The 27,500-nt window shown below is 43.5% G+C and overlaps 2 protein-coding genes across 2 annotated transcripts in view; one reads left to right on the top strand and one right to left on the bottom strand.

Moving 5' to 3' along the window:
- The window catches only part of LOC120562496 (ras GTPase-activating-like protein IQGAP3), a 55,041-nt gene extending 30,879 nt beyond the window's left edge, over positions 1 to 24,162 (bottom strand). The window contains 16 exon segments of the mRNA XM_039806205.1: positions 2,437 to 2,604; positions 2,784 to 2,874; positions 3,253 to 3,416; positions 5,771 to 5,889; positions 8,185 to 8,345; positions 11,478 to 11,641; positions 11,939 to 12,026; positions 12,753 to 12,916; positions 18,762 to 18,843; positions 19,541 to 19,716; positions 19,797 to 19,910; positions 20,406 to 20,473; positions 20,591 to 20,667; positions 21,311 to 21,388; positions 21,828 to 21,984; positions 24,056 to 24,162. Of these exon segments, the coding sequence (XP_039662139.1) occupies positions 2,437 to 2,604; positions 2,784 to 2,874; positions 3,253 to 3,416; positions 5,771 to 5,889; positions 8,185 to 8,345; positions 11,478 to 11,641; positions 11,939 to 12,026; positions 12,753 to 12,916; positions 18,762 to 18,843; positions 19,541 to 19,716; positions 19,797 to 19,910; positions 20,406 to 20,473; positions 20,591 to 20,667; positions 21,311 to 21,388; positions 21,828 to 21,984; positions 24,056 to 24,120 (1,936 nt within the window). The 5' untranslated portion in view covers positions 24,121 to 24,162.
- Positions 24,163 to 25,337: 1,175 nt separating this feature from the next.
- Positions 25,338 to 27,500, top strand: part of LOC120562356 (tetratricopeptide repeat protein 24-like) — a 21,385-nt gene continuing 19,222 nt past the window's right edge. Inside the window, 2 exon segments of the mRNA XM_039806072.1 lie at positions 25,338 to 25,419; positions 26,533 to 26,730. Coding sequence (XP_039662006.1) covers positions 26,566 to 26,730 — 165 coding nt within the window. The 5' untranslated portion in view covers positions 25,338 to 25,419; positions 26,533 to 26,565.

The raw sequence follows: 27,500 nt of genomic DNA, 5'->3' as shown, positions 1-27,500 counted from the left end.
ACAGACTCAGACACAGACTCGACAGACTCTCAGACACACAGACAGACTCTCAGACAGCAGCAGACAGACTCTCAGACACAGAGACAGACTCTCAGAGACACAGACAGACTCTCAAGACCGAGACAGACTCAGACAGACAGCACAGACAGACTCTCAGACACGAGACAGACTCAGACAGACACAGACAGACTCAGACAGACTCTCAGACAGACTCTCAGACAGACCTCAGACGACAGACTCTCAGACACAGACAGACTCTCAGACAGACACAGAGACAGACTCTCAGACAGACCTCAGACACAGACAGACTCTCAGACAGACTCTCAGACCAGACAGACTCTCAGACACAGACAGACTCTCAGACAAGACAGACAGACAGACTCTCAGAGACAGACTCTCAGACAGACCACAGACAGACTCAGACACAGACAGACTCTCAGACAGACACAGACAGACTCTCAGACACAGAGACAGACTCTCAGACAGACACAGAGACAGACCTCAGACAGACACAGAGACAGACTCTCAGACACAGACAGACCAGACAGACAGACCTCAGACACAGACAGACTCTCAGACACAGACACGAGACAGACAACAGACAGACAGACACAGACAGACTCCAGACACAGAGACAGACTCTCAGACACAGACAGACTTCGTCACAGAGACAGACTCTCAGACACAGAGACAGACTCTCAGACACACAGACAGACTCTCAGACAGACACAAGACAGACTCTCAGACAGACACAGACAGACTCTCAGACACAGAGACAGACTCTCAGACAGACTCACAGACAGACAGACTCTCAGACAGACACAGACAGACTCACAGACTCGAGACAGACTCTCAGACAGACCACAGACTCTCAGACAGACACAAGACAGACTCTCAGACAGACACAGACAGACTCTCAGACAGACACAGACAGACTCTCAGACAGACCAGAGACAGACTCTCAGACAGACACAGAGACAGACTCTCAGACACAGAGACAGACTCTCAGACACAAGACAGACTCTCAGACAGACCCAGAGACAGACTCTCAGACAGACACAGAGACAGACTCTCAGACAGACACAGAGACAGACTCTCAGACAGACACAGAGACAGACTCTCAGACAGACACAGAGACAGACTCTCAGACAGACACAGAGACAGACTCTCAGACACAGAGACAGACTCTCAGACAGACACAGAGACAGACTCTCAGACACAGAGACAGACTCTCAGACAGACACAGAGACAGACTCTCAGACAGACACAGAGACAGACTCTCAGACAGACACAGAGACAGACTCTCAGACAGACACAGAGACAGACTCTCAGACAGACACAGAGACAGACTCACAGACAGACTCTTAAAGAGACAGACTCTCAGACAGACACAGAGACAGACTCTCAGACACAGAGACAGACTCTGCAGACACAGAGACAGACTCTCAGACAGACAACAGAGACAGACTCTAGCCTCAGACAGATCTAGACACAGAGACAGACTCTCAGACAGACACAGAGACAGACTCTCAGACAGACACAGAAACAGACTCTCAGACAGACACAGAGACAGACTCTCAGACACAGAGACAGACTCTCAGACAGACACAGAGACAGACTCTCAGACAGACACAGAGACAGACTCTCAGACAGACACAGAGACAGACTCTCAGACACAGAGACAGACTCTCAGACAGACACAGAGACAGACTCTCAGACAGACACAGAGACAGACTCTCAGACACAGAGACAGACTCTCAGACAGACACAGAGACAGACTCTCAGACAGACACAGAGACAGACTCTCAGACAGACACAGACAGACTCTCAGACAGACACAGAGACAGACTCTCAGACTCAGAGACAGACTCTCAGACAGACACAGAGACAGACTCTCAGACAGACACAGAGACAGACTCTCAGACAGACACAGAGACAGACTCTCAGACCAGTGTACATGTTGCATACAGCTGTTAGAGTTTGGATCCTGGCAGCAGTGCACTGTGTTGGTTATGTGTACCTGCGAGCGTCCTCTGTGTCAGGCAGCAGTGCATTGTGGGAGATGTGTACCTGCCAGTGTTCTCTGTGTGATCAGGGCGAGCAGCAGTGCATTGTGGGAGATGTGTACCTGCCAGTGTCCTCTGTGTGACCAGGCTGAGCAGCAGTGCATTGTGGGAGATGTGTACCTAGTTAATAGCAGCATCATTGTGAATTATCAGTTTCTCTGTGTGATCAGCAGCAGCAGTGCATTGTGGGAGATGTGTACCTGAGTGTCTCTGTGTACCAGGCTGAGCAGCAGTGCATTGTGGGAGATGTGTACCTGCCAGTGTCCTCTGTGTGACCAGGCTGAGCAGCAGTGCATTGTGGGAGATGTGTACCTGCCAGTGTCCTCTGTGTGACCAGGCTGAGCAGCAGTGCATTGTGGGAGATGTGTACCTGCCAGTGTCCTCTGGTTGATCAGGCTGAGCAGCTCTCTCTGATACTCGGCGGCGCAGACAGGAAGTAGTTCCTGCAGCTGGACTTCAGGGAGACTCAGGACACGAAGAGTCTGATTCACTCGGTTCTCCTTCACAGCCTGGTTCACTGCAGCCAGGGACAGACACACTGGGGACACAGAGACACACACACACACACACACACACACACACACACACACACAAATATTATTAATTATTACAGAAACAGAAGATCTCATGTGTTAATTTACTTCCAATCAACAGGCTGACTAATATAATGATAAGATAAAATCAGCGATCAAAGATCAATAAATCCTCAGAACTCACTCTTTAGAGCTTTCTGGCTCTGCTGATTGACTCTCGTCACAGCTTCCTGGATATCAGCCAACCACAGCTCAGCTCCTGGGTCTCTGCTCACCTGACAGAGGATCACAAGACTTATAAACTACAAACGTAGAGAAGTAGCAAGAAACGCTGTGAAAGATGGCAAAGATCTTTAAAAGGAGAAACAATGGTGAACAAAAGGCAGACAAAAACTGTTGGTGTGTGTGTCTCTGAGTGTGTACCTTGGCTCTGAGTGTTTGTGTATGTGTGTGTCACTCTGAGTGTGTACCTTGGCTGAGTGTGTGTGTGTGTCTCTCTGAGTGTGTACCTTGGTTCTGTGTGTGTGTGTGTCTCTCTGAGTGTGTACCTTGGCTCTGTGTGTGTGTGTGTCTCTCTGAGTGTGTATCTTGGCTCTGTGTGTGTGTGTGAGTGTGTACCTTGGCTCTGTGTGTGTGTGTCTCTGAGTGTGTACCTTGGCTCTGTGCTGCCTGGCTCTCTGCAGCAGGGTCAGGTACCTCCAGATGTTTCCAGGTGTTACCTCCTCAGCTCCACAGGAGGGCAGCAGCAGAGCAGACAACAGCTGGTCAGGGTCTCCTCTCAGCACGGCCTGGTTCACCACTCGCACACACACCACCTCTGATCTCACACACACACACACACACACACACACACACACACACACACACACACACACACACACACACACACACACACACACACACACACACACACACACACACACACACGTAACAGAGAAAGTGTGAGGCTTGGCTGATTGGTCTGTTAAAAACCAAAACATAGCAGTGTATATGGAGGATTAAAAGCTATGTTAATAGCTCTGTGTGTGAGCGTGTATATGTGTGTGTGTCTGTTTGTCCATAGATATAGAACAATAGATGTGACATGTAATTCTGACTTGCCATTCCAGGATGGAACCACTTGGCGGCCATCTTACCAGGGTTAAGGTTTAGAATTACTTCCATTGGAACCAATGGGGAAAGAGGCTCATGTTGTCTTTATTATCCTTATACTTTTCTACCAATACATCAATAGTGGTTTTAATTCAAAGTAATGACTGTAAGACAACTGTGCCTTTCTAGAAAGAAACAAAAAATAGAGATTTGGGTGGAATTTTGATTGATATAGCTCTAAGAGAACAAGTAAATTGTTCAATTATGAAGATAATCTCATAATTTTGCGTTTATATTGCAGGTAATAATTTTATTTTTTCAATTTTGCATGGACTTAATACGTAAAAACTGTCTTTGGTATTCTGAATGGCTAATATACATTAAACAATATTTTTTAATGTCAATCTCAACTATAAGACCACATTTCCCATCAACCCCGCTACCTCCTGTTTAGCGTTTGTTTTCTTACTGTCAGCTGGCCGGCGTGGAGTTAGTTTAGACGATGAGCGGAGTAGTTGAAGAGCCTCGCTAGCTTCAATGAGTTTCTGTTGATAAAGACTATAATGACTTCACCAGAACTGCTGATGGACTTGTCGCAATTTTCATTGCGCTAACGTTATGGAAATTACGTTTACGATAGTAATGCGGAGACTTGCTGCTGAAGTAGGAAGTCTTTCTGGAAGTTACTTCGTCAAGACATGGATTATTAAGTTTTAATTTGCTTTACTGAAAGGAAAATCGTGTAAAGGCATGAGGTAAGCTGACAACAATAGATAGTTAATAGAATAGTTAATATATGATGACTGACAGCAGGATTCAACATGGCTAATGTTTGGGGAGCTAACGTTGGTTAGCTGGTGAAAATGTACCGTTAAGTGCGGCTGGTCTGTTAGGCTCCGTGTTGCTGGTGTGGCTACTGTTTATTTGTGTAACGCAATTTTACTCATTACGTAACGTTACAAGTACTTGTCGTTAACTTTAATTTAACTGAAAACTTAACACAGATTGAGTGAAATCAGCCGCAGCAGTCAATGTATGTATGTCAATATTAACGACGTGTTAAAAAAACGTTAACGTTACTAAATGTCGTATTTGAGGTAAAAAATCAATCAACTAAAACAATGTTTGCTGTTCATAAATGTTGTTAAGAGCTAGCTAGCAATCACCACTAACTGACATCTCAGCCGGTCTGTTAACAGTTGCTAGGCAACGTAACTAGCTAGCTAGCTAGTTCACCAACTTTTCTGTATTTATAATAAAAAAAAGAAGAGAAAAAATACTCTATCTACTCCTACTGACGTGTGGAAAGTGATGGCAGCCTCCTGGGTCTCTTTGGTCCTTCTGGTAAAGCAGTTAGGTGCTGCACAGCTGACAACCATACTGGCTGCCATAGGTGACAATAGTAAACAGTGCCCTAGTAAGATGGCGGACAGTTATGCCATAAATGATGACGTCATGTCATATCTATTGTTCTATATCTATGTGTTTGTGTCTCTGTGTGTGTGTCTGTTTGTGTCTCTGTATGTGTGTGTGTCTGTGTCTCTGTGTGTGTGTGTCTTTGTGTCTGTGTGTGTGTGTCTTTGTGTCTGTGTGTGTGTCTCTATCGCTGTGTGTGTGTGTGTGTCGCTGTGTGTGCGTGTGTCCGTCTGTGTGTGTGTGTATGTGTCTCTTTCTGTCTGTCTCTGTGTGTGTGAGAGCGTGTGTGTCTCTCTGTGTGTCTGTCCCTGTCTGTGTGTGTCTGTCCCTGTCTGTGTGTGTCTGTGTGTCTGTCTCTGTGTGTGTGTCTCTATCGCTGTGTGTGTGTGTCTCTGTGTGTGTCTGTGTGTGTGTGTGTGTGTGTCTGTGTGTGTGTGTCTCTATGGCTGTGTGTGTGTGTGTGTGTCTCTGTGTGTGTCTCTGTGTGTGTGTGTGTGTCTGTGTGTGTGTCTCTATCGCTGTGTGTGTGTGTCTCTGTGTGTGTCTGTGTGTGTGTGTGTGTCTCTGTGTGTGTGTCTCTATCGCTGTGTGTGTGTGTCTCTGTGTGTGTGTGTGTGTGTGTGTGTGTGTGTGTGTGTGTGTATCTGTCTGTGTGTGTCATACGTTGGTGTTCGTCCTCTGCTGAGTTATTAACAGAGTTGATTCCTTCCTGCAGCTGATTCCAGGTCAGCAGATCTCCGTTCAGCTGTTTCTTCTTCCAACCAACCAGACACTCAAAGTACCTGAAGGAGACGACATCATCATCTTCATCATCATCATCATCATCATCATCACTATCACTATCACCATCATCATCATCATCAGGGTTGGGCATCGTTTGGATTTTAACGATTCTGATTCTGATTCTGATTCCGGTTCTTATCGATTCTCGGCTCTTTGAGGGGTGGAGGTGAAACGGGTCACATACCTATTTTCACAAATAAGAGCAAAGTTTTATTTTGATTCAATGGTGGGTTGCAGTTTTACAGCTTTTTCAACGTAAAATAAAGCCACACTAGAGCGCCGCTTACTGTGCTCCATGGCTGCAACACAACAAGCGCCTGGTCGCTACGGAAACCAAAACTTGCACATGTTAAATTGGGAAGTGATGATCAGATATGAAACCAAATCCTCCAAACGATTCCAAAACGATTCCAATACAGAAACGATTCCGATTAGGAATCTGTTCTCGATGCCCAACCCTAATCATCATCATCATCATCATCATCTTCACCATCATGTTGTTTTTCTTTGAAATCTAAAAGGAGCTCAGGGTTTCTGCAGCTTTCACCAAGTCAAATTTAAGACCTTTTAAAGACTATTATGAATGAAATGTAAGACCTTTATCACGACATCAAAACTAATTCCAATTTCCTCATTGGTATTTTAGGACTGGTGTCCAGATTGGCTGTAATATAATGTAATGGTGCGTTCCAGGCAGCCCGTAACTCGTGTTTTCACCACCTTCTACCCGTGAAAGCGCCCTGGAACGGCAGTCAAACCCGTAACTTACTCCCCGTGAACTGGTACCAGATGGTTGTTCTCCCAGTTACAGTTTTTGACGTCACACACACATAAACAACAATGGCGACCCCCGTTGATGCTGTATGCTGTACATTTATTAACAGTAATATGTAGAAATAAATAGACATAAATAGGCAACATAAAGTAACCTAGATAACTAACATCAACGTTAGGTAGCCGCTAGCTAACGCTAGCTAGAAGGGTTTGTGGTGACTTTGCCTGGAACGCTACCAAGTCGTGAGTCGTGACTTGAAGTCGTAACTTACGGGCTAACAACTGTGTCTGGAACGCAGCATAAGTTGCACGTTGGTCTCATTTGTAGTCCCAATGCAGCAAATAATATTTAGATTAGTGAGAGAAAGTACTACAACACCACAGAATAAAGAACTACAACCCCACAGAAAAAAGAACTACAACCCCACAGAATAAAGAACTACAACCCCACAAAATAAAGAGACTACAACCCACAAAATAAAGAACTACAACCCCACAGAATAAAGAAGTACAACACCACAGAATAAGAACTACAACCCCCAGAATAAAGAACAACAACCCCACAGAATAATGAACTACAACCCCACAGAATAGATACTACACACCCCCGGAATAAAGAACAACAACCCACAGAATAAAGAACTACAACCCCACAAAATAAAGAACTACAACCCCACAGAATAAAGAACTACAACCCCACAGAATAAAGAACTACAACCCCACAGAATAAAGAACTACAACCCCACAGAATAAAGAACTACAACCCCACAGAATAAAGAACTACAACCCCACAGAATAAAGAACTACAACCCCACAGAATAAAGAACTACAACCCCACAGAATAAAGAACTACAACCCCACAGAATAAAGAACAAACACTCTGAAGCGCTGCGGGAACATTTCAGTGATCATTAGAGGCGTTAGATGGACGTAGGAATATTCAGACCTGTTTAAAATGATTTAAGACCTAGAACTCAATACTTCAGCAGATCTAAGACTCTGTAAGTCCCCGCGGGACTCTGGGACCTGACAGCTTCCAGACTAACTATTGTAGTGAATGTAATGTAGGGCTGCACAACATCGGTTTCTTATCGCCATCGCAATATCAACTGCCGCAATATACACATCGCAAAAGGCTGCCAACGTTACGTATCGCCATAGATGCTACCAGATGTTTTAAGAAAGAAGTTGAAAGAAAATATCAGTAAAAATTAAAACATAAGTCATTCTTTTTTAAGTAGTGCCTTTTATGTTCAAGTCAATCTTCAATTTATTCACTAAAAGAATGTTAGAAATTATTTCCTTTTATTTGTTTTAAATTCAACAAGCAGATTGTTGTATTTTAGAAGAATACTGAAAGCAGCAGAAAATCAGAACTGAGAACACTTTAATATCTGTTTATACATCGCAGTACTATCATTATCGTGATATTTAACAACGTTATTGCATATGGCATATTTTCCTCATACCGTGCAGCCCTAATAATAATAATAATGTAATGATACCGGCTCTAGTCGTACCTGTCCAGCAGAGAGTCCTCAACATCAGAGAGTCCTGCAGACGGACTGACCAATGAGCAGCTGAACTGCTGCACACGTCCCGCCTCCAACGCCTGATTGATGAGAGCGACAGCCGACAGCATCTCCACGGCAACAAACAGCTCCTCCTGCTGCAGCTCCCCCTGGAGGAGACGGACAGGAAACACTCAGACTGCATTCAACAGATCTAAATGATGTCATAGGTCCAGACTGAGGACATATATTAACGTCAACAGATCTAAATGATGTCATAGGTCCAGACTGAGGACATATATTAATGTCAACAGATCTAAATGATGTCATAGGTCCAGACTGAGGACATATATTAACGTCAACAGATCTAAATGATGTCATAGGTCCAGACTGAGGACATATATTAATGTCAACAGATCTAAATGATGTCATAGGTCCAGACTGAGGACATATATTAATGTCAAGCAATCTAAATGATGTCATAGGTCCAGACTGAGGACATATATTAATGTCAACAGATCTAAATGATGTCATAGGTCCAGACTGAGGACATATATTAATGTTAACAGATCTAAATGATGTCATAGGTCCAGACTGAGGACATATATTAATGTCAACAGATCTAAATGATGTCATAGGTCCAGACTGAGGACATATATTAATGTCAGCAGATCTAAAGGATGTCATAGGTCCAGACTGAGGACATATATTAATGTTAACAGATCTAAATGATGTCATAGGTCCAGACTGAGGACATATATTAATGTCAACAGATCTAAATGATGTCATAGGTCCAGACTGAGGACATATATTAATGTCAACAGATCTAAATGATGTCATAGGTCCAGACTGAGGACATATATTAATGTCAACAGATCTAAATGATGTCATAGGTCCAGACTGAGGACATATATTAATGTCAGCAGATCTAAATGATGTCATAGGTCCAGACTGAGGACATATATTAACGTCAGCAGATCTAAATGATGTCATAGGTCCAGACTGAGGACATATATTAACGTCAGCAGATCTAAATGATGTCATAGGTCCAGACTGAGGACATATATTAATGTCAACAGATCTAAATGATGTCATAGGTCCAGACTGAGGACATATATTAATGTTAACAGATCTAAATGATGTCATAGGTCCAGACTGAGGACATATATTAATGTCAGCAGATCTAAATGATGTCATAGGTCCAGACTGAGGACATATATTAATGTCAACAGATCTAAATGATGTCATAGGTCCAGACTGAGGACATATATTAATGTTAACAGATCTAAATGATGTCATAGGTCCAGACTGAGGACATATATTAATGTCAACAGATCTAAATGATGTCATAGGTCCAGACTGAGGACATATATTAATGTCAGCAGATCTAAATGATGTCATAGGTCCAGACTGAGGACATATATTAATGTCAACAGATCTAAATGATGTCATAGGTCCAGACTGAGGACATATATTAATGTCAACAGATCTAAATGATGTCATAGGTCCAGACTGAGGACATATATTAATGTTAACAGATCTAAATGATGTCATAGGTCCAGACTGAGGACATATATTAATGTAAACAGATCTAAATGATGTCATAGGTCCAGACTGAGGACATATATTAATGTTAACAGATCTAAATGATGTCATAGGTCCAGACTGAGGACAGGGGGTACTGGGTTCCCCCAGCAGGGGGCAGCAGAGCAACAGAGACCTTTAGGGGTCCTTCCCCTCTGCCTGCTTCATGGCGCTTTTCCATCACGCGATAGCTGCTCGACTCACCTCTACTCGTCTTTTCTGGTTTTCCGTTCTGATAGGAAGTCCCTGGTACCTGCTAACAGGTCCTTTATTTAGTCCCACCTCAGTCCAGCTTCCCAGCGAGCTGAGGTGATACCAAAAGGCCAGGGTTCATACGCATTTTAACCAATGCTTTTCCATGACTTTTTGGCAAATTTCCATGACTATGTATTCCTGAAAATGTCAGTCGACATTATATAATAATAAAATAAAAAATAACAAATAAAATAAAGTGTGTTCAAGTTTATTCTCAGAGGTTTAACAATAAAATGACAATGTATGTGGTTCATAGTGGGATTCATACATTTATCACATATACCATGAAATACCATGACTTTTCCAAAACTTTCTGGGCCTTTTTATTTTTCCAAAACCTTTCCAGGCCTGGAATTTGTATTTTTCAAATTCCATAACTTTTCCCCAACGCTTCCATAAAGCGACAGAGGGGGGGGGTGTCCTGAACAAACCCACATTTTTAAATAGTTTAGCCAGCTGTGGTTTGTTTTGCTGCCTCCAGCTTCTTTAGAAACTAAACGTGTCTTCTGGCAAACAGCCACATGCTGAGAATCAGAAACACACCTTCCACGGTCGGTCTGTGTGTGTGTGTGTGTGTGTGTGTGTGTGTGTGTGTGTGTGGCGTTAGGTCACGGCAGTTTGCTGTAGCGCTGCTATGACAACCAGCCACGCTGAGGCCAGACTAAAATCTGCAACGGAAAACGCTGAGTCGAGGTGAGCAGGTACCATGTAATGGAAAAAACACCTTAGTCATGTTTTATGTCTCTAAAGATGGATTCCCTCGTGGTACGCCTCATTTGGGCAGCTGTGAACGCAGCAATCACACTCAGACATAGCGTCTCAGATGTAGTCAGCTGTGCTCTGCTCAGGTGTGTGTTCTGTGTCTCAGGTGTGTGTTCTGCAGGTGTACCTGAGTGCTCTGTGTCTCAGGTGTGTGTTCTGCAGGTGTACCTGAGTGCTCTGTGTCTCAGGTGTGTGTTCTGCAGGTGTACCTGAGTGCTCTGTGTCTCAGGTGTGTGTTCTGCAGGTGTACCTGAGTGCTCTGTGTCTCAGGTGTGTGTTCTGCAGGTGTACCTGAGTGCTCTGTGTCTCAGGTGTGTGTTCTGCAGGTGTACCTGAGTGCTCTGTGTCTCAGGTGTGTGTTCTGCAGGTGTACCTGGGTGCTCTGTGTCTCAGGTGTGTGTTCTGCAGGTGTACCTGTGTGCTCTGTGTCTCAGGTGTGTGTTCTGCAGGTGTACCTGTGTGCTCTGTGTCTCAGGTGTGTGTTCTGCAGGTGTACCTGTGTGCTCTGTGTCTCAGGTGTGTGTTCTGCAGGTGTACCTGTGTGCTCTGTGTCTCAGGTGTGTGTTCTGCAGGTGTACCTGTGTGCTCTGTGTCTCAGGTGTGTGTTCTGCAGGTGTACCTGAGTGCTCTGTGTCTCAGGTGTGTGTTCTGCAGGTGTACCTGTGTGCTCTGTGTCTCAGGTGTGTGTTCTGCAGGTGTACCTGTGTGCTCTGTGTCTGCAGTAGCTGCAGCTCTCGGTGGTAGAGAGCTGCAGCGAATGGAAACACTTCAGGAAGCTGCAGGTCAGAGGTCATCAGACAGCTGACAGTGTGTCGGGGGTCACTGAGACGTAGAGACTCATTCACCTTCTGCAGCGCTGCATCCACTGACACACACACACACACAGAGACACATACACAGAGACACATACACAGAGACACACACACACACACACACAGAGACACACAGAGACACCACAGAGACACACACACAGAGACACACAGAGACACACAGAGACACACACACACACACACACACACACACACACACACACACACACACACACACACACACACACACAGAGAGAGACCGAGACAGACAGACACACACACTTCCATTAATGACCAGAAAGGTGTGATAACTTGTGTCTTTAATGATTTCAGCTCTGATCCGAGGGACTCACCTGTCCTGGCTCGGTGAGCCTCCTGGTTGCCGAGGGTTACGGCTTCCTGCAGCTCGTCAGGATCCAGAGGATCAACACACCCCTCCTCCTGAGGTCAGAGGTCACAGTTGTTATTACATCATCACACCCCTCCTCCTGAGGTCAGAGGTCACATCACCTTTACATCATCACACCCCTCCTCCTGAGGTCAGAACATTTACATCTTCACACACTCACTGCTGTTGTCTTATAGAAAAGCCCCGCCCCCTTTCCTGTGTGTGTAAGCCCCGCCCCTTCTGGTATGTAAGCCCCACCCCTTCCTGTGTCCACCGTGGGACTTTATTTCAGTAAAGATGTGTCCGGTAGTGACAACGAGTCTTTCTAATGAAGTATTTTTACAGTCTGAGACGTTTTCACCTGATCAATGATCTTTTAAACTGACAAACATCCGAATTCATCCAAATCCAAGAGGATCAGAACATGATCTGGCTCTCTGTTCACCACCCACACCCGCTTTACTTCTGTCTGGGTATAAGTCATGGGAGGAACAGTGTGTGCGTGTGTGTGTGTATACCAGAGCTTTCTGTGTGTGTGTGTGTGTGTGTGTGTGTGTGTTTACCAGGGCTGTCTCTCTGTGTGTGGGTGTGTGTGTGTGTGTGTGTGTGTATAAGAGTGTGTGTGTGTGTGTGTGTGTGTGTGTGTGTGTGTATACCAGAGCTTTCTGTGTGTGTGTGTGTGTGTGTGTGTGTGTTTACCAGGGCTGTCTCTCTCTGTGTGTGTGTGTGTGTGTGTGTATAAAGAGTGTGTGTGTGTGTGTGTTTGTGTGTGTGTATACCAGGGCTTTCTGCTGGCGATCTGCAGACAGCTGGTCCAGGTACCAGGGGCTGTTTTCAGTACGGAGGCCCCTGAGGGCCAAACATGGCAGCTGCAGAGCAGAGAGCAGAGAGAGTTCATCTGCAGAGTCCAGAGCTTCATCCACCTGCTCCACCGCCCAACGCACTGAGGCAGAGAGATCAGACATATTATTATTAATAATATAGATTCAAACCAACATACTGAGAGAGAAAGAAATATTACAGATGTTACAGACTTATACATATTATAGATAATAACCAGCGCTGATCAAATCTAGACACAGATTCTAAAGTGGAGTTTATTTGGCTGGAGTTTGGTGTGATGTAGTTAGAGTTTATTTGGCTGGAGTTTGGTGTGATGGAGTTAAAGTGTAGTTTGGTGTGATGGAGTTAAAGTAGAGTTTATTTGGCTGGAGTTTGGGGTGATGGAGTTAAAGTGTAGTTTATTTGGCTGAGTTTGGGGTGATGGGGTTAAAGTGGAGTTTATTTGGCTGAGTTTGGTGTGATGGAGTTAAAGTAGAGTTTATTTGGCTGGAGTTTGGTGTGATGGAGTTAAAGTGTAGTTTGGTGTGATGGAGTTAAAGTAGAGTTTATTTGGCTGAGTTTGGTGTGATGGAGTTAAAGTGTAGTTTATTTGGCTGAGTTTGGGGTGATGGAGTTAAAGTGGAGTTTGGTGTGATGGAGTTAAAGTGGAGTTTGGTGTGATGGAGTTAAAGTGGAGTTTATTTGGCTGAGTTTGGGGTGATGGAGTTAAAGTGGAGTTTATTTGGCTGAGTTTGGGGTGATGGAGTTAAAGTGGAGTTTATTTGGCTGAGTTTGGTGTGATGTAGTTAAAGTGGAGTTTATTTGGCTGAGGTTTGGGGTGATGGAGTTAAAGTGGAGTTTATTTGGCTGAGTTTGGGGTGATGGAGTTAAAGTGGAGTTTATTTGGCTGAGTTTGGTGTGATGGAGTTAAAGTGGAGTTTATTTGGCTGGAGTTTGGTGTGATGGAGTTAAAGTGGAGTTTATTTGGCTGAGTTTGGTGTGATGGAGTTAAAGTGGAGTTTATTTGGCTGGAGTTTGGTGTGATGGAGTTAAAGTGGAGTTTATTTGGCTGGAGTTTGGTGTGATGGAGTTAAAGTGGAGTTTATTTGGCTGGGTTTGGTGTGATGGAGTTAAAGTGGAGTTTATTTGGCTGAGTTTGGTGTGATGGAGTTAAAGTGGAGTTTATTTGGCTGAGTTTGGTGTGATGGAGTTAAAGTGGAGTTTATTTGGCTGAGTTTGGTGTGATGTAGTTAAAGTGGAGTTTATTTGGCTGAGTTTGGTGTGATGTAGTTAAAGTGGAGTTTATTTGGCTGGAGTTTGGGGTGATGGAGTTAAAGTGGAGTTTATTTGGCTGAGTTTGGTGTGATGGAGTTAAAGTGGAGTTTAGTTGGCTGAGTTTGGTGTGATGGAGTTAAAGTTAGTTTATTTGGCTGAGTTTGGTGTGATGGAGTTAAAGTGGAGTTTATTTGGCGTTTGGTGTGATTGAGTTAAAGTTGAGTTTATTTGGCTGAGTTTGGTGTGATGGAGTTAAAGTGGAGTTTATTTGGCTGAGTTTGGTGGGTATAGGTTAAAGTGGAGTTTATTTGGCTGAGTTTGGTGTGATGGAGTTAAAGTGGAGTTTATTTGGCTGGAGTTTGGTGTGATGGAGTTAAAGTGGAGTTTATTTGGCTGGAGTTTGGTGTGATGGAGTTAAAGTGGAGTTTATTTGGCTGAGTTTGGTGTGATGAGTTAAAGTGGAGTTTATTTGGCTGAGTTTGGTGTGATGGAGTTAAAGTGGAGTTTGGTGTGATGGAGTTAAAGTGGAGTTTATTTGGCTGAGTTTGGTGTGATGGAGTTAAAGTGGAGTTTATTTGGCTGAGTTTGGTGTGATGGAGTTAAAGTGGAGTTTATTTGGCTGGAGTTTGGGGTGATGAGTTAAAGTGGAGTTTATTTGGCTGAGTTTGGTGTGATGGAGTTAAAGTGGAGTTTATTTGGCTGGAGTTTGGTGTGATGGAGTTAAAGTGGAGTTTATTTGGCTGGAGTTTGGTGTGATGAGTTAAAGTGGAGTTTATTTGGCTGAGTTTGGTGTGATGGAGTTAAAGTGGAGTTTATTTGGCTGAGTTTGGGGTGATGGAGTTAAAGTGGAGTTTATTTGGCTGAGTTTGGTGTGATGGAGTTAAAGTGGAGTTTATTTGGCTGGAGTTTGGTGTGATGGAGTTAAAGTGGAGTTTATTTGGCTGAGTTTGGTGTGATGAGTTAAAGTGGAGTTTATTTGGCTGGAGTTTGGTGTGATGGAGTTAAAGTGGAGTTTGGTGTGATGGAGTTGGTGTTGGGAGTTTGGTGTGATGGAGTTAAAGTGGAGTTTATTTGGCTAGTTTGGTGTGATGGAGTTAAAAGTGGAGTTTATTTGGCTGGGTTTGGTGTGTGGTAAAGTAGATTTTGGCTGAGTTTGGTGTGATGGAGTTAAAGTGGAGTTTGTTGTGGTTGGTGTGTGGTTAAAGTGGAGTTTATTTGGCTGGGTTTGGTGTGATGGAGTTAAAAGTGGAGTTTATTTGGCTGAGTTTGGGGTGATGGAGTTAAAGTGGAGTTTATTTGGCTGAGTTTGGTGTGATAGAGTTAAAAGTGGAGTTTATTTGGCTGAGTTTGGGGTGATGGAGTTAAAAGTGGGGTTTATTTGGCTGAGTTTGGTGTGGTGATTAAAGGAGTTTATTTGGCTGAGTTTGGTGTGATGGAGTTAAAAGTGGAGTTTATTTGGCTGAGTTTGGTGTGATGGAGTTAAAGTGAGTTTTGGCTGAGTTTGTGTGATGGAGTTAAAGTGGAGTTTATTTGGCTGAGTTTGGTGTGATGGAGTTAAAGTGGAGTTTATTTGGCTGAGTTTGGGGTGATAGGTTAAAGTGGAGTTTATTTGGCTGAGTTTGGTGTGATGGGTTTAAGTGGAGTTTATTTAGCTGAGTTTGGTGTGATAAGGTTAAAGTAGAGTTTATTTGGGAGTTTGGTGTGATGGAGTTAAAGTGGAGTTTATTTGGCTGAGTTTGGTGTGATGGAGTTAAAGTGGGGTTTATTTAGCTGAGTTTGGTGTGATGGAGTTAAAAGTGGAGTTTATTTGGCTGGAGTTTGGTGTGATGGAGTTAAAAGTGGAGTTTATTTGGCTGGAGTTTGGTGTGATGAGTTAAATTAGGTGTTATGAGTTTGGTGTGATGGAGTTAAAGTGGAGTTTGGTGTGATGGAGTTAAAAGTGGAGTTTATTTGGCTGGAGTTTGGTGTGATGGAGTTAAAAGTGGAGTTTATTTAGCTGGAGTTTGGTGTGATGGAGTTAAAAGTAGAGTTTATTTGGCTGGAGTTTGGTGTGATGGAGTTAAGTGGAGTTTATCTGAGTTTGGTGTGATGGAGTTAAAAGTAGGTTTATTCTGGGTTGGTGTGATTGTAAGTGGAGTTTATTTGGCTGAGTTGGTGATGGAGTTAAAGTGGGGTTTATTTGGCTGAGTTTGGTGTGATGTAAAGTGAGTTTATTTAGCTGGAGTTTGGGGGATGGAGTAAAGTGGGTTTATTTGGCTGAGTTGGTTGATGGTAATTTATTTTAGTTTGGTGTATGGAGTTAAAAGTAGAGTTTATTTAGCTGGAGTTTGGTGTGATGGAGTTAAAGTGGAGTTTATTTGGTGAGTTTGGTGTGATGTTAAAAGTGGAGTTTATTTGGCTGGAGTTTGGTGTGATGGAGTTAAAAGTGGAGTTTATTTGGCTGAGTTGGGTGATGGGTTAAAGTGGAGTTTATTTGGCTGAGTTTGGTGTGATGGAGTTAAAGTGGAGTTTATTTGGCTGAGTTTGGTGTGATAGGTAAAAGTAGGAGTTTATTTGGCTGAGTTTGGTGTGATGGAGTTAAAGTAGAGTTTATTTGGCTGGAGTTTGGTGTGATGAGTTAAAAGTGGAGTTTATTTGGCTGGAGTTTGGGGTGATAGAGTTAAAAGTGGAGTTTATTTGGCTGAGTTTGGGGTGATGGAGTTAAAAGTGGAGTTTGGGTGGTGATTAAAGTGGAGTTTGGTGTGATGGAGTTAAAGTAGAGTTTATTTGGCTGGAGTTTGGGGTGATGGAGTTAAAGTGGAGTTTATTTGGAGTTTGGGGTATGAGTTAAAGTAGGTATTTAATGATTGGTGGAAAATAGTTTATTTGGTGAGTTTGGTGTGATGGGTTAAAGGTGAGATTTGGTGGGGTGATGGAGTTAAAGTAGGTTTTTGGCTGAGTTTGGTGTGATGGGTAAATTGGAGTTTGGGTGTGATGGAGTTAAAATGGAGTGGTGTATGGAGTAAAGTGGAGTTTATTTTTGGTGATGGGTTAAGTGGATTGCAGTTTGGGGTGATGGAGTAAAGTGAGTTTGGTGTGATGGAGTTAAAGTGGAGTTTATTTGGCTGAGTTTGGGGTGATGGGGTTAAAGTGGAGTTTGGGTTATGGAGTAAGTGGAGTTTATTTGGCTGAGTTTGGTGTGATGGAGTTAAATGGAGTTTAGTGTGATAGGTAATGTGGAGTTTGGGTGATGGAGTTAAAGTGGAGTTTATTGGCTGAGTTTGGGTGATAGTAAATGGATAGGGTTATGGAGATTGTTGGTTTGGTGTATGGGAAAGTGGAGTTTTTTGGCTGAGTTTGGTGTGATGGAGTAAAGTAGAGTTTATTTGCTGAGTTTGGTGTGATGGAGTTAAAGTGGAGTTTATTTGCTGAGTTTGGTGTGATGGAGTTAAAATGGTTGGGGAGTTAAAGTGGAGTTTGGTGTATGGGTTAAAGTGGAGTTTATTTGGCTGAGTTTGGTGTGATGGAGTTAAAGTGGAGTTTATTTGGCTGAGTTTGGTGTGATGGAGTTAAAGTGGAGTTTATTTGGCTGAGTTTGGGGTGATGGAGTTAAAGTGGAGTTTATTTGGCTGAGTTTGGGTGATGGAGTTAAAGTGGAGTTGGTGTGATGGAGTTAAAGGAGAGTTTATTTGGCTGGAGTTGGTGTGATGGAGTTAAATTAGTTTATTTGGCTGAGTTTGGGGTGATGGAGTTAAAGTGGAGTTTATTTGGCTGAGTTTGGTGTGATGGAGTTAAAGTGGAGTTTGGTGTGATGGAGTTAAAGTGGAGTTTATTTGGTTTGGTGTGATGGAGTTAAAGTGGAGTTTGGTGTGATGGAGTTAAAGTGGAGTTTATTTGGCTGAGTTTGGTGTGATGGAGTTAAAGTGGAGTTTGGTGTGATGGAGTTAAAGTGGAGTTTATTTGGCTGAGTTTGGGGTGATGGAGTTAAAGTGGAGTTTATTTGGCTGAGTTTGGTGTGATGGAGTTAAAGTAGAGTTTATTTGGCTGGAGTTTGGTGTGATGGAGTTAAAGTGGAGTTTATTTGGCTGGAGTTTGGTGTGATGGAGTTAAAGTGGAGTTTATTTGGCTGGAGTTTGGGGTGATGGAGTTAAAGTGGAGTTTGGGGTGATGGAGTTAAAGTAGAGTTTATTTGGCTGGAGTTTGGTGTGATGGAGTTAAAGTGGAGTTTATTTGGCTGGAGTTTGGTGTGATGGAGTTAAAGTGGAGTTTATTTGGCTGGAGTTTGGTGTGATGGAGTTAAAGTGGAGTTTATTTGGCTGGAGTTTGGGGTGATGGAGTTAAAGTGGAGTTTATTTGGCTGGAGTTTGGGGTGATGGAGTTAAAGTGGAGTTTGGTGTGATGGAGTTAAAGTGGAGTTTGGTGTGATGGAGTTAAAGTGGAGTTTATTTGGCTGAGTTTGGTGTGATGGAGTTAAAGTGGAGTTTGGGGTGATGGAGTTAAAGTGGAGTTTGGGGTGATGGAGTTAAAGTGGAGTTTATTTGGCTGAGTTTGGGGTGATGGAGTTAAAGTGGAGTTTGGTGTGATGGAGTTAAAGTGGAGTTTATTTGGCTGAGTTTGGTGTGATGGAGTTAAAGTGGAGTTTATTTGGTGGAGTTTGGTGTGATGGAGTTAAAGTGGAGTTTATTTGGCTGAGTTTGGTGTGATGGACTCACCGTTAACCAGGTTGATGTTGTTCTGGATTTCTCTCTGAGTCAGAAACTCTTCGTAGATATCTTTCTCCTCTGGACCTCCACCCTGAGACACACACACACACACACACAATGATTACTAGAAGGCCACACACACACACACACACAATGATTACTAGAAGGCCACACACACACACACACACAATGATTACTAGAAGGCACACACACACACACAATGATTACTAGAAGGCCACACACACACACAATGATTACTAGAAGGCCACACACACACACAATGATTACTAGAAGGCACACACACACACAATGATTACTAGAAGGCCACACACACACACACACACAATGATTACTAGAAGGCCACACACACACAATGATTACTAGAAGGCCACACACACACACACACACACACACACACACACAATGATTACTAGAAGCACACACACACACACACACACACACAATGATTACTAGAAGGCCACACACACACAATGATTACTAGAAGGCCACACACACACACACACACACAATGATTACTAGAAGGCCACACACACACACACACACACACAAATACTAGAGGCCACACACACACACACACACACGATAATGATTTCTAGAGGCCACACACACACACACACCTGCAGTCCTCGTTTCTCTCTCTCACCTATCGCTATCGGCTGCCCTACGTGGTTCGCTTACCCTCTCCTACTCCTATTGGCTGCCTGCTGTCCCCTGAGTGGTTCTCTCACCCTATTGGCTGCCTGCTGTCCCCTGAGTGGTTCTCTCACCCTATTGGCTGCGTGTCTCTTCCTGTTCTTGTCCTGCTGCAGCATCTCCTGGTAGACGGCCATCAGGGCGTCCTGCAGCTCGGCCAGCTGAGCGTTGGGGTTCCTCAGAGCGCCCGCCGTCACCGCCACCTCTCCTCTGTCCACCGCCTCGTTGATGGCAATCACCGCCGCATGGGCTGATGGGAAAAAAACAGAGAGGCTGGGTCACCGTCTGCTCCTCCTCCCCATCAGCCAATCAGCTGCTGACTCTCTGTACCTGCGGCCTCGTCCACTGACAGCTCATTGGCCAGAATCCCTCCGATCTTGTTGAAGGCCGGCATCTGGATCCCATATTTATCCAGCTCAGACTTCATGTTGTTGATCTCCTCCTCTGAACACATTAGTCAGGATAGATCAGCTGCTAGCACTTATTACATCCACAACGATAGTCAGGATAGATCAGCTGTTAGCACTTATTACATCCACAACTATAGTCAGGATAGATCAGCTGTTAGCACTTATTACATACACAACGATAGTCAGGATAGATCAGCTGTTAGCACTTATTACATCCACAACTATAGTCAGGATAGATCAGCTGTTAGCACTTATTACATCCACAACTATAGTCAGGATAGATCAGCTGTTAGCACTTATTACATCCACAACTATAGTCAGGATAGATCAGCTGTTAGCACTTACTACATACACAGCGATAGTCAGGATAGATCAGCTGTTAGCACTTACTACATACACAACGATAGTCAGGATAGATCAGCTGCTAGCACTTATTACATACACAACTATAGTCAGGATAGATCAGCTGCTAGCAGTTATTACATCTGATTATTATTATTAATAATAATTATAATATTAATAATAAAACCTGTGAACTTGACTTTCCCGTAGAGATCCTGGATCTGTGGAGCCAGACCGAGTCTGTACAGGTACAGGCTGCAGAGAGAGACAGGCTGTTAACACAGAGAGAGCGAGAGACAGGCTGCAGAGAGACAGACAGGCTGTTAACACAGAGAGAGACAGACAGACAGAGAGAGAGACAGGTGCTCTGACCTGAGAGCGTGGATGCAGTAAACCGCTCGGGGCATGTTCTTCCTGTCGTACACGTCTGTAGTTTCTGGGTAAAAGATCTGAAAAATACAACAAATATACTCTGAATATATATACTCTAATAATATACTCTGAATAAGAAATATACTCTGAATATATATACTCTAATAATATACTCTGAATAAGAAATATACTCTGAATATATATACTCTAATAATATATTCTGAATATATATACTCTAATAATATACTCTGAATAAGAAACATACTCTGAATATATATATTCCAATAATATACTCTGAATAAGAAACCTACTCTGAATATATATACACTCTAATAATATACTCTGAATATATATATATACTCTAATAATATACTCTGAATATATATATACTCTAATAATATACTCTGAATAAGAAACATACTCTGAATATATATTCCAATAATATACTCTGAATAAGAAACCTACTCTGAATATATATACACTCTAATAATATACTCTGAATAAGAAACATACTCTGAATATATATACTCTAATATTATACTCTGAATAAGAAACATACTCTAATATATATATACTCTAATAATATACTCTGAATATATATACTCTAATAATATACTCTGAATATATATACTCTAATAATATACTCTGAATATATATACTCTAATATTATACTCTGAATAAGAAACATACTCTAATATAACAGAGTAATCTATTACTGACCGATGGCAGGCCGAGCGTCGTCATGGCGTTCCTCCAGTGGTTGATGTTGTCGGTGTGACGGAACTGAAGACCAGCCGCCTGATAACAATTACACACACACACACACACAGATACACACACAGATACACACACAACACACACACACACACACAGATACACACACACACACACACACACACACACACACACACACACACAGACACACACACACACACACACACACAAAAAAATGAGATAATACAATGTATAAAATACATGGTTTGTTATGTATGTATGTGTATTGTATGTATACTATACGTATATAAATGTGTATATGTGTGTGTGTGTGTGTGTGTGTGTGCATGTGAATCTATGTATATGTATGTTGTGTGTGTATGTGTTTATGTCTATGTATATGTGTATGTGTGTGTGTGTGTGTGTGTGTCTATATATATGTGTATGTGTGTCTATGTATATGTGTGTCTATGTATATGTGTGTCTATGTATATGTGTGTGTGTGTGTGTGTGTGTGTGAGACCTGGTAGCGTAGCTGCTCGGGGTCGTAGATCTTCTTCAGGGCGACAGCGTTGGGAGCGAAGCGATGACCCAGCTTGGCGAGGAAGACCCCGTTCCTCAGCGCCTCCTCCAGCTCGGAGGGAGCAGGGAGCTCCTCCCCCAGACACGCCTCCATCCACCTGGCACAGGGAGGTCACATGTGATGTCATCAAGGCGTGGACACAGTGAGGTCACACAGGATGTCATCAAGGCGTGGACACAGTGAGGTCACATGTGATGTTTCAAGTTGCCAGGCTACATGTGCAGGTCTGGGTCTCTCCAGACCTGCATATGCAGGTCTGGAGAGACCCAGACCTGCATATGTAGCCTGGCAACGATTTTACGCACAAGTATAAATCATAAATCACGCTTAAGCCAACATCCACACTAGGGTTGGGCTGTAATACTAGTGGTGCACGATATAATATCAGTATAATATCGGCAGATATGGTCATTTTTTTAACACATCGGTATCGGTTCGATGTCAAATTATATATAATTATATAAATATTAATGTTTTTCTGCTGAAGATCTGATGATGACATCATCCATTTCTTTACCTGTGAAATGTGCTATATAAATAAACTTTACTTACTTACGTTTTGGTTTAAAAATAATAAGCTTTTGAGAAAAGAAGTGAACCTCTCTAGTGTGGAGCTGCAGAGACGTCCTGGACTACAAATCCCATCCTACAGACTACAGAAGACATCTTTGTTTGGTCCAGATCCTCGTAAACATCACACTACATGACTATAGTACGTTTGGATTTGGGTTTCAGTGAGAATGATGATCCAAAATATGGATCATTCCCTCCAATATGGTGAAGCATATCGCAATTACATCAGTCAAATTATCACAATGTCACATTTTCCTCTTATGGTGCAGCCCTGGACTACCTAGCAGTCCTAGTCTGGACTACCTAGCAGTCCTAGTCTGGGCTACACAGCAGTCCTAGTCTGGGCTACACAGCAGTCCTAGTCTGGGCTACACAGCAGTCCTAGTCTGGGCTACACAGCAGTCCTAGTCTGGGCTACACAGCAGTCCTAGTCTGGACTACACAGCAGTCCTAGTCTGGGCTACACAGCAGTCCTAGTCTGGGCTACACAGCAGTCCTAGTCTGGACTACACAGCAGTCCTAGTCTGGGCTACACAGCAGTCCTAGTCTGGACTACCTAGCAGTCCTAGTCTGGGCTACACCGCAGTCCTAGTCTGGGCTACACCGCAGTCCTAGTCTGGGCTACACCGCAGTCCTAGTCTGGGCTACACAGCAGTCCTAGTAGTCTGGACTACACCGCAGTCCTAGTAGTCTGGACTACACAGCAGTCCTAGTAGTCTGGACTACACAGCAGTCCTAGTAGTCTGGACTACACAGCAGTCCTAGTAGTCTGGGCTACACAGCAGTCCTAGTAGTCTGGACTACACAGCAGTCCTAGTCTGGATTACACCGCAGTCCTAGTAGTCTGGACTACACCGCAGTCCTAGTCTGAACTACACAGCAGTCCTAGTAGTCTGGACTACACAGCAGTCCTAGTAGTCTGGACTACACAGCAGGCCTAGTAGTCTGGACTACACAACAGTCCTAGTCTGGACTACACAACAGTCCTAGTCTGGACTACACAACAGTCCTATTAGTCTGGACTACACAACAGTCCTATTAGTCTGGACTACACAACAGTCCTAGTAGTCTGGACTACACAGCAGTCCTAGTAGTCTGGACTACACAACAGTTCTAGTCTGGACTACACAACAGTCCTAGTCTGGACTACACAACAGTCCTATTAGTCTGGACTACACAACAGTCCTATTAGTCTGGACTACACAACAGTCCTATTAGTCTGGACTACACAACAGTCCTAGTAGTCTGGACTACACAGCAGTCCTAGTAGTCTGGATTACACAGCAGTCCTAGTCTGGATTACACAGCAGTCCTAGTAGTCTGGATTACACAGCAGTCCTAGTAGTCTGGATTACACAGCAGTCCTAGTCTGAACTACACAGCAGTCCTAGTAGTCTGGACTACACAGCAGTCCTAGTAGTCTGGACTACACAGCAGTCCTAGTAGTCTGGACTACACAACAGTACTAGTAGTCTGGACTACACAACAGTCCTAGTCTGGACTAGAACCAGGTGTGAAGAATGAACCAGTAAAGGCTGGACTAGGACCAGGTGTGAAGTCTGGACTAGGACCAGGGGTGAAGTGGACCAACTGACCTCTTGGCCTCCTCCAGCCTGCAGAGGTACTGATAGGCCACGTTCTGGATCCTCTGTTCATCCATCTGCTCTGCTGTCAGACGCTCATCTGGAACACACACACACACACACACACACACACACACACACACACACACACACACACACACACACACAGACAGACAGACAGACAGACAGACAGACAGACACACACACAAATAACACACACACACACACACACACAGAGACACACACACACACACATGTAAATAAACAAAGACAAACCAACAACAACACATTACAAAAATAAACCATATCAAAAATAAAAAATCACAAACTACCCATACCAAAAAATCACCCATACACATTCAACATAACATTACCAAAACCAACACACATAAATACACACAAATACACAAAACACCCACTACTAATAACACATAACACACCAATATACAATAAAAACCACACCTAAAAATACTAAACCAAACAAAAACTTACCACACACAAAAAAAAAAAAACACACACACACACACAAAAAAAAAACAAAAACACCACCAAAAAACAAACAAAAACAAACCACCTAAAAACAAAAAACCAAAAAAAAAAACACACAAAAAAAACAACCACAAAACAAACACACACACAACACAAAATAAAATAACAAAAAAAAAAAAAACAAATAAAAATAAAAAACACACCACCACACAAATAATTTTTTTCCTTACAACATCCATAAAAAAACAACATCAACACATGTATATTTAACATTAGAGATTAGGATAATAAAGCAGCATTCATGTTTATTTGACTCACACCGGCGCGAGCAATCCGCCATGTTGATCCGTTATCTTCTGTTTTCGTCCTCCAGCGGCGGAAAGCAAGCTGTCCGCTTCTTTCTGTCCTCGGTGACTCGGTCTCTGAGGAGAAATCTCTCCCGGTTTAACGGAAACACCGTGAAAACGTCTCAAACTCGGCTCGGTCGCTTTCAAACTGTCCGCTGCTGCTCGAGATGCTTCCGGTCAGAAGTTTGAAAGCTCCCGCCGCTCTCTGATTGGTCGAACGACCAGCCGCTCCTCCCGTTGGCTGGAACGTTGTCGCGTTGCATTGTGGTCTTTGTATTTTCCTATCGTTAAACCATAAACACCTACCTTAACTAAACTAAAGTAAACTAACTAGTTGTTTAAAAGCAACTACTTGCTTCACATGTCACGCTCTCTGTCCGTCACATCATTTATTTACTTTATTCTCTTCTTCACTTCTTATTTGTTTTAGTGTTGCCATGGCAACGGAGTCAACTCCAGTGACAGCCATCCATCATGTATTCAGCAGGAGAGGAAAACATCTTACGGCTCAATATGGAGGAACTACATCTTCTTCACCTGGTAACAGTAAGGGCTGCTAACTCTGCTAACTCTGCTAACTGATAACTGCTAACTCTGCTAACTCACTCTAAAGGGCACTTAGCTTTTATATGCGTAATGCTAACAATAATAGTGTGTGAGTGGAAGGGAGACGTAGGAGGAAGCAGTAAAAGTAGCCTATTAAATACCACAGTGTAGAAATACTCTGTTACTGCATAAATCAACTTAAAGTAACCACACACAGACACACACACACACAGACACACACACTAACACAGAGACAGACACACACAGACACACACACACTGTAGTGGAAGTTTGGAAGACAGTCTGAGACTAAAATCAAGTTGGGTTTTTGTATTTTATTAAAGATATATTTGCAAATAGGAGCAACATGATTTCACAAAAGGCCGCAGCCCAGTGTGGAGTCAGTTTCTCAAATGAGTGAACAGAACACCAGGCTTATATGCATCTTCAGAGTGACAGCACACACACACTTGGATTATTATGACGCTACAATTCTTACAGGCAATCTGATACACATGAAGACAATCAGAGAAATACAAGAGACATCTCGGAGCCATCTCACCTCCTCCTCCCTGTACGACTTTCACCCCCCAGTTACATCTTAACTGGCATGGGTAAACTAGAGATAGTTTTAGGGTGACCTTGTTCTAGTGTCTTCTCTCCTGTCGGACAGGAAACTCAAGATCTTTGAGTTGTGGACAGAACAAGACATGTGAGGACGTCATCTTGGGCTATTTGGGAAGCACTGATCCACATTTTAGAGACAGAACTACTCATCCATTCATTCAGGGAATAACCTACACATGAATCCACCATGAAGATAATCACTCATTATAGTAGGTTATCTCTTATTTTTAAAGTCCAGGTGATGAGCTGACCCGTCCAGCAGAGGGAGCTGTTAGCTTAGCTTTAGCATCAGAATCAGAGGGCTTATTGCCCCAGTAACTTACTCCTTCGTGGGACTTACCTTGGTGCTATTGGTGCTTCCATACACACACATATTAAACATTAATGAGATCATAACTGAAAGCACTCAGCTCCACTCTAACCAAACTTAATGTTTGGTTCAGACTCATCAGGTGTTCTCGTGTCTCTGTGTGTCTTCAGACTGTGTCCAGGTGAGTCATCCTGCAGGTCGTCATGGCGACTGCTCCAGGTAAGGATGAGGTGAAGCTGAAGAAGAAGAGGAAGAAGAGGATGAAGGACATCGAGGAGTTAACGTCTGCGGGACACAGAGCTCTGCAGGACGGCCGCTCTGAACACGCTCTGAGCTGCTTCAACAGCGCTCTGAAGGCTGCAGCACAGGTGAGACAGCAACACAACACAGGTGAGACAGCAACACAACACAGGTGAGACAGCAGCACAACACAGGTGAGACAGCAGCACAACACAGGTGAGCCAGCAACACAACACAGGTGAGACAGCAGCACAACACAGGTGAGCCAGCAACACAACACAGGTGAGACAGCAGCACAACACAGGTGAGCCAGCAACACAACACAGGTGAGACAGCAGCACAACACAGGTGAGACAGCAACACAACACAGGTGAGACAGCAACACAACACAGGTGAGACAGCAACACAACACAGGTGAGACAGCAACACAGGTGAGACAGCAACACAACACAGGTGAGACAGCAACACAGCACAGGTGAGACAGCAACACAACACAGGTGAGACAGCAACACAACACAGGTGAGACAGCAACACAATAGGTGACAGCAACACAGGTGAGACAGCAACACAGGTGAGACAGCCAACACAGGTGAGACAACAACAAAACACAGGTGAGACAGCAACACAATACAGGTGAGACAGCAAACAACACAGGTGAGACAGCAACACACGTGAGACAGCAACACAGCACAGGTGAGACAGCAACACAACACAGGTGAGACAGCAACACAACACAGGTGAGACAGCAGCACAACACAGGTGAGACAGCAACACAGGTGAGACAGCAACACAACACAGGTGAGACAGCAACACAACACAGGTGAGACAGCAGCACAACACAGGTGAGACAGCAACACAGGTGAGACAGCAACACAACACAGATGAGACAGCAACACAA

The sequence above is a fragment of the Perca fluviatilis genome, chromosome 7 (assembly GCF_010015445.1).
Source record: "Perca fluviatilis chromosome 7, GENO_Pfluv_1.0, whole genome shotgun sequence".
In the NCBI taxonomy this organism is placed as follows: domain Eukaryota; kingdom Metazoa; phylum Chordata; class Actinopteri; order Perciformes; family Percidae; genus Perca; species Perca fluviatilis.
This window is presented reverse-complemented; position numbering and strand designations above follow the sequence as displayed.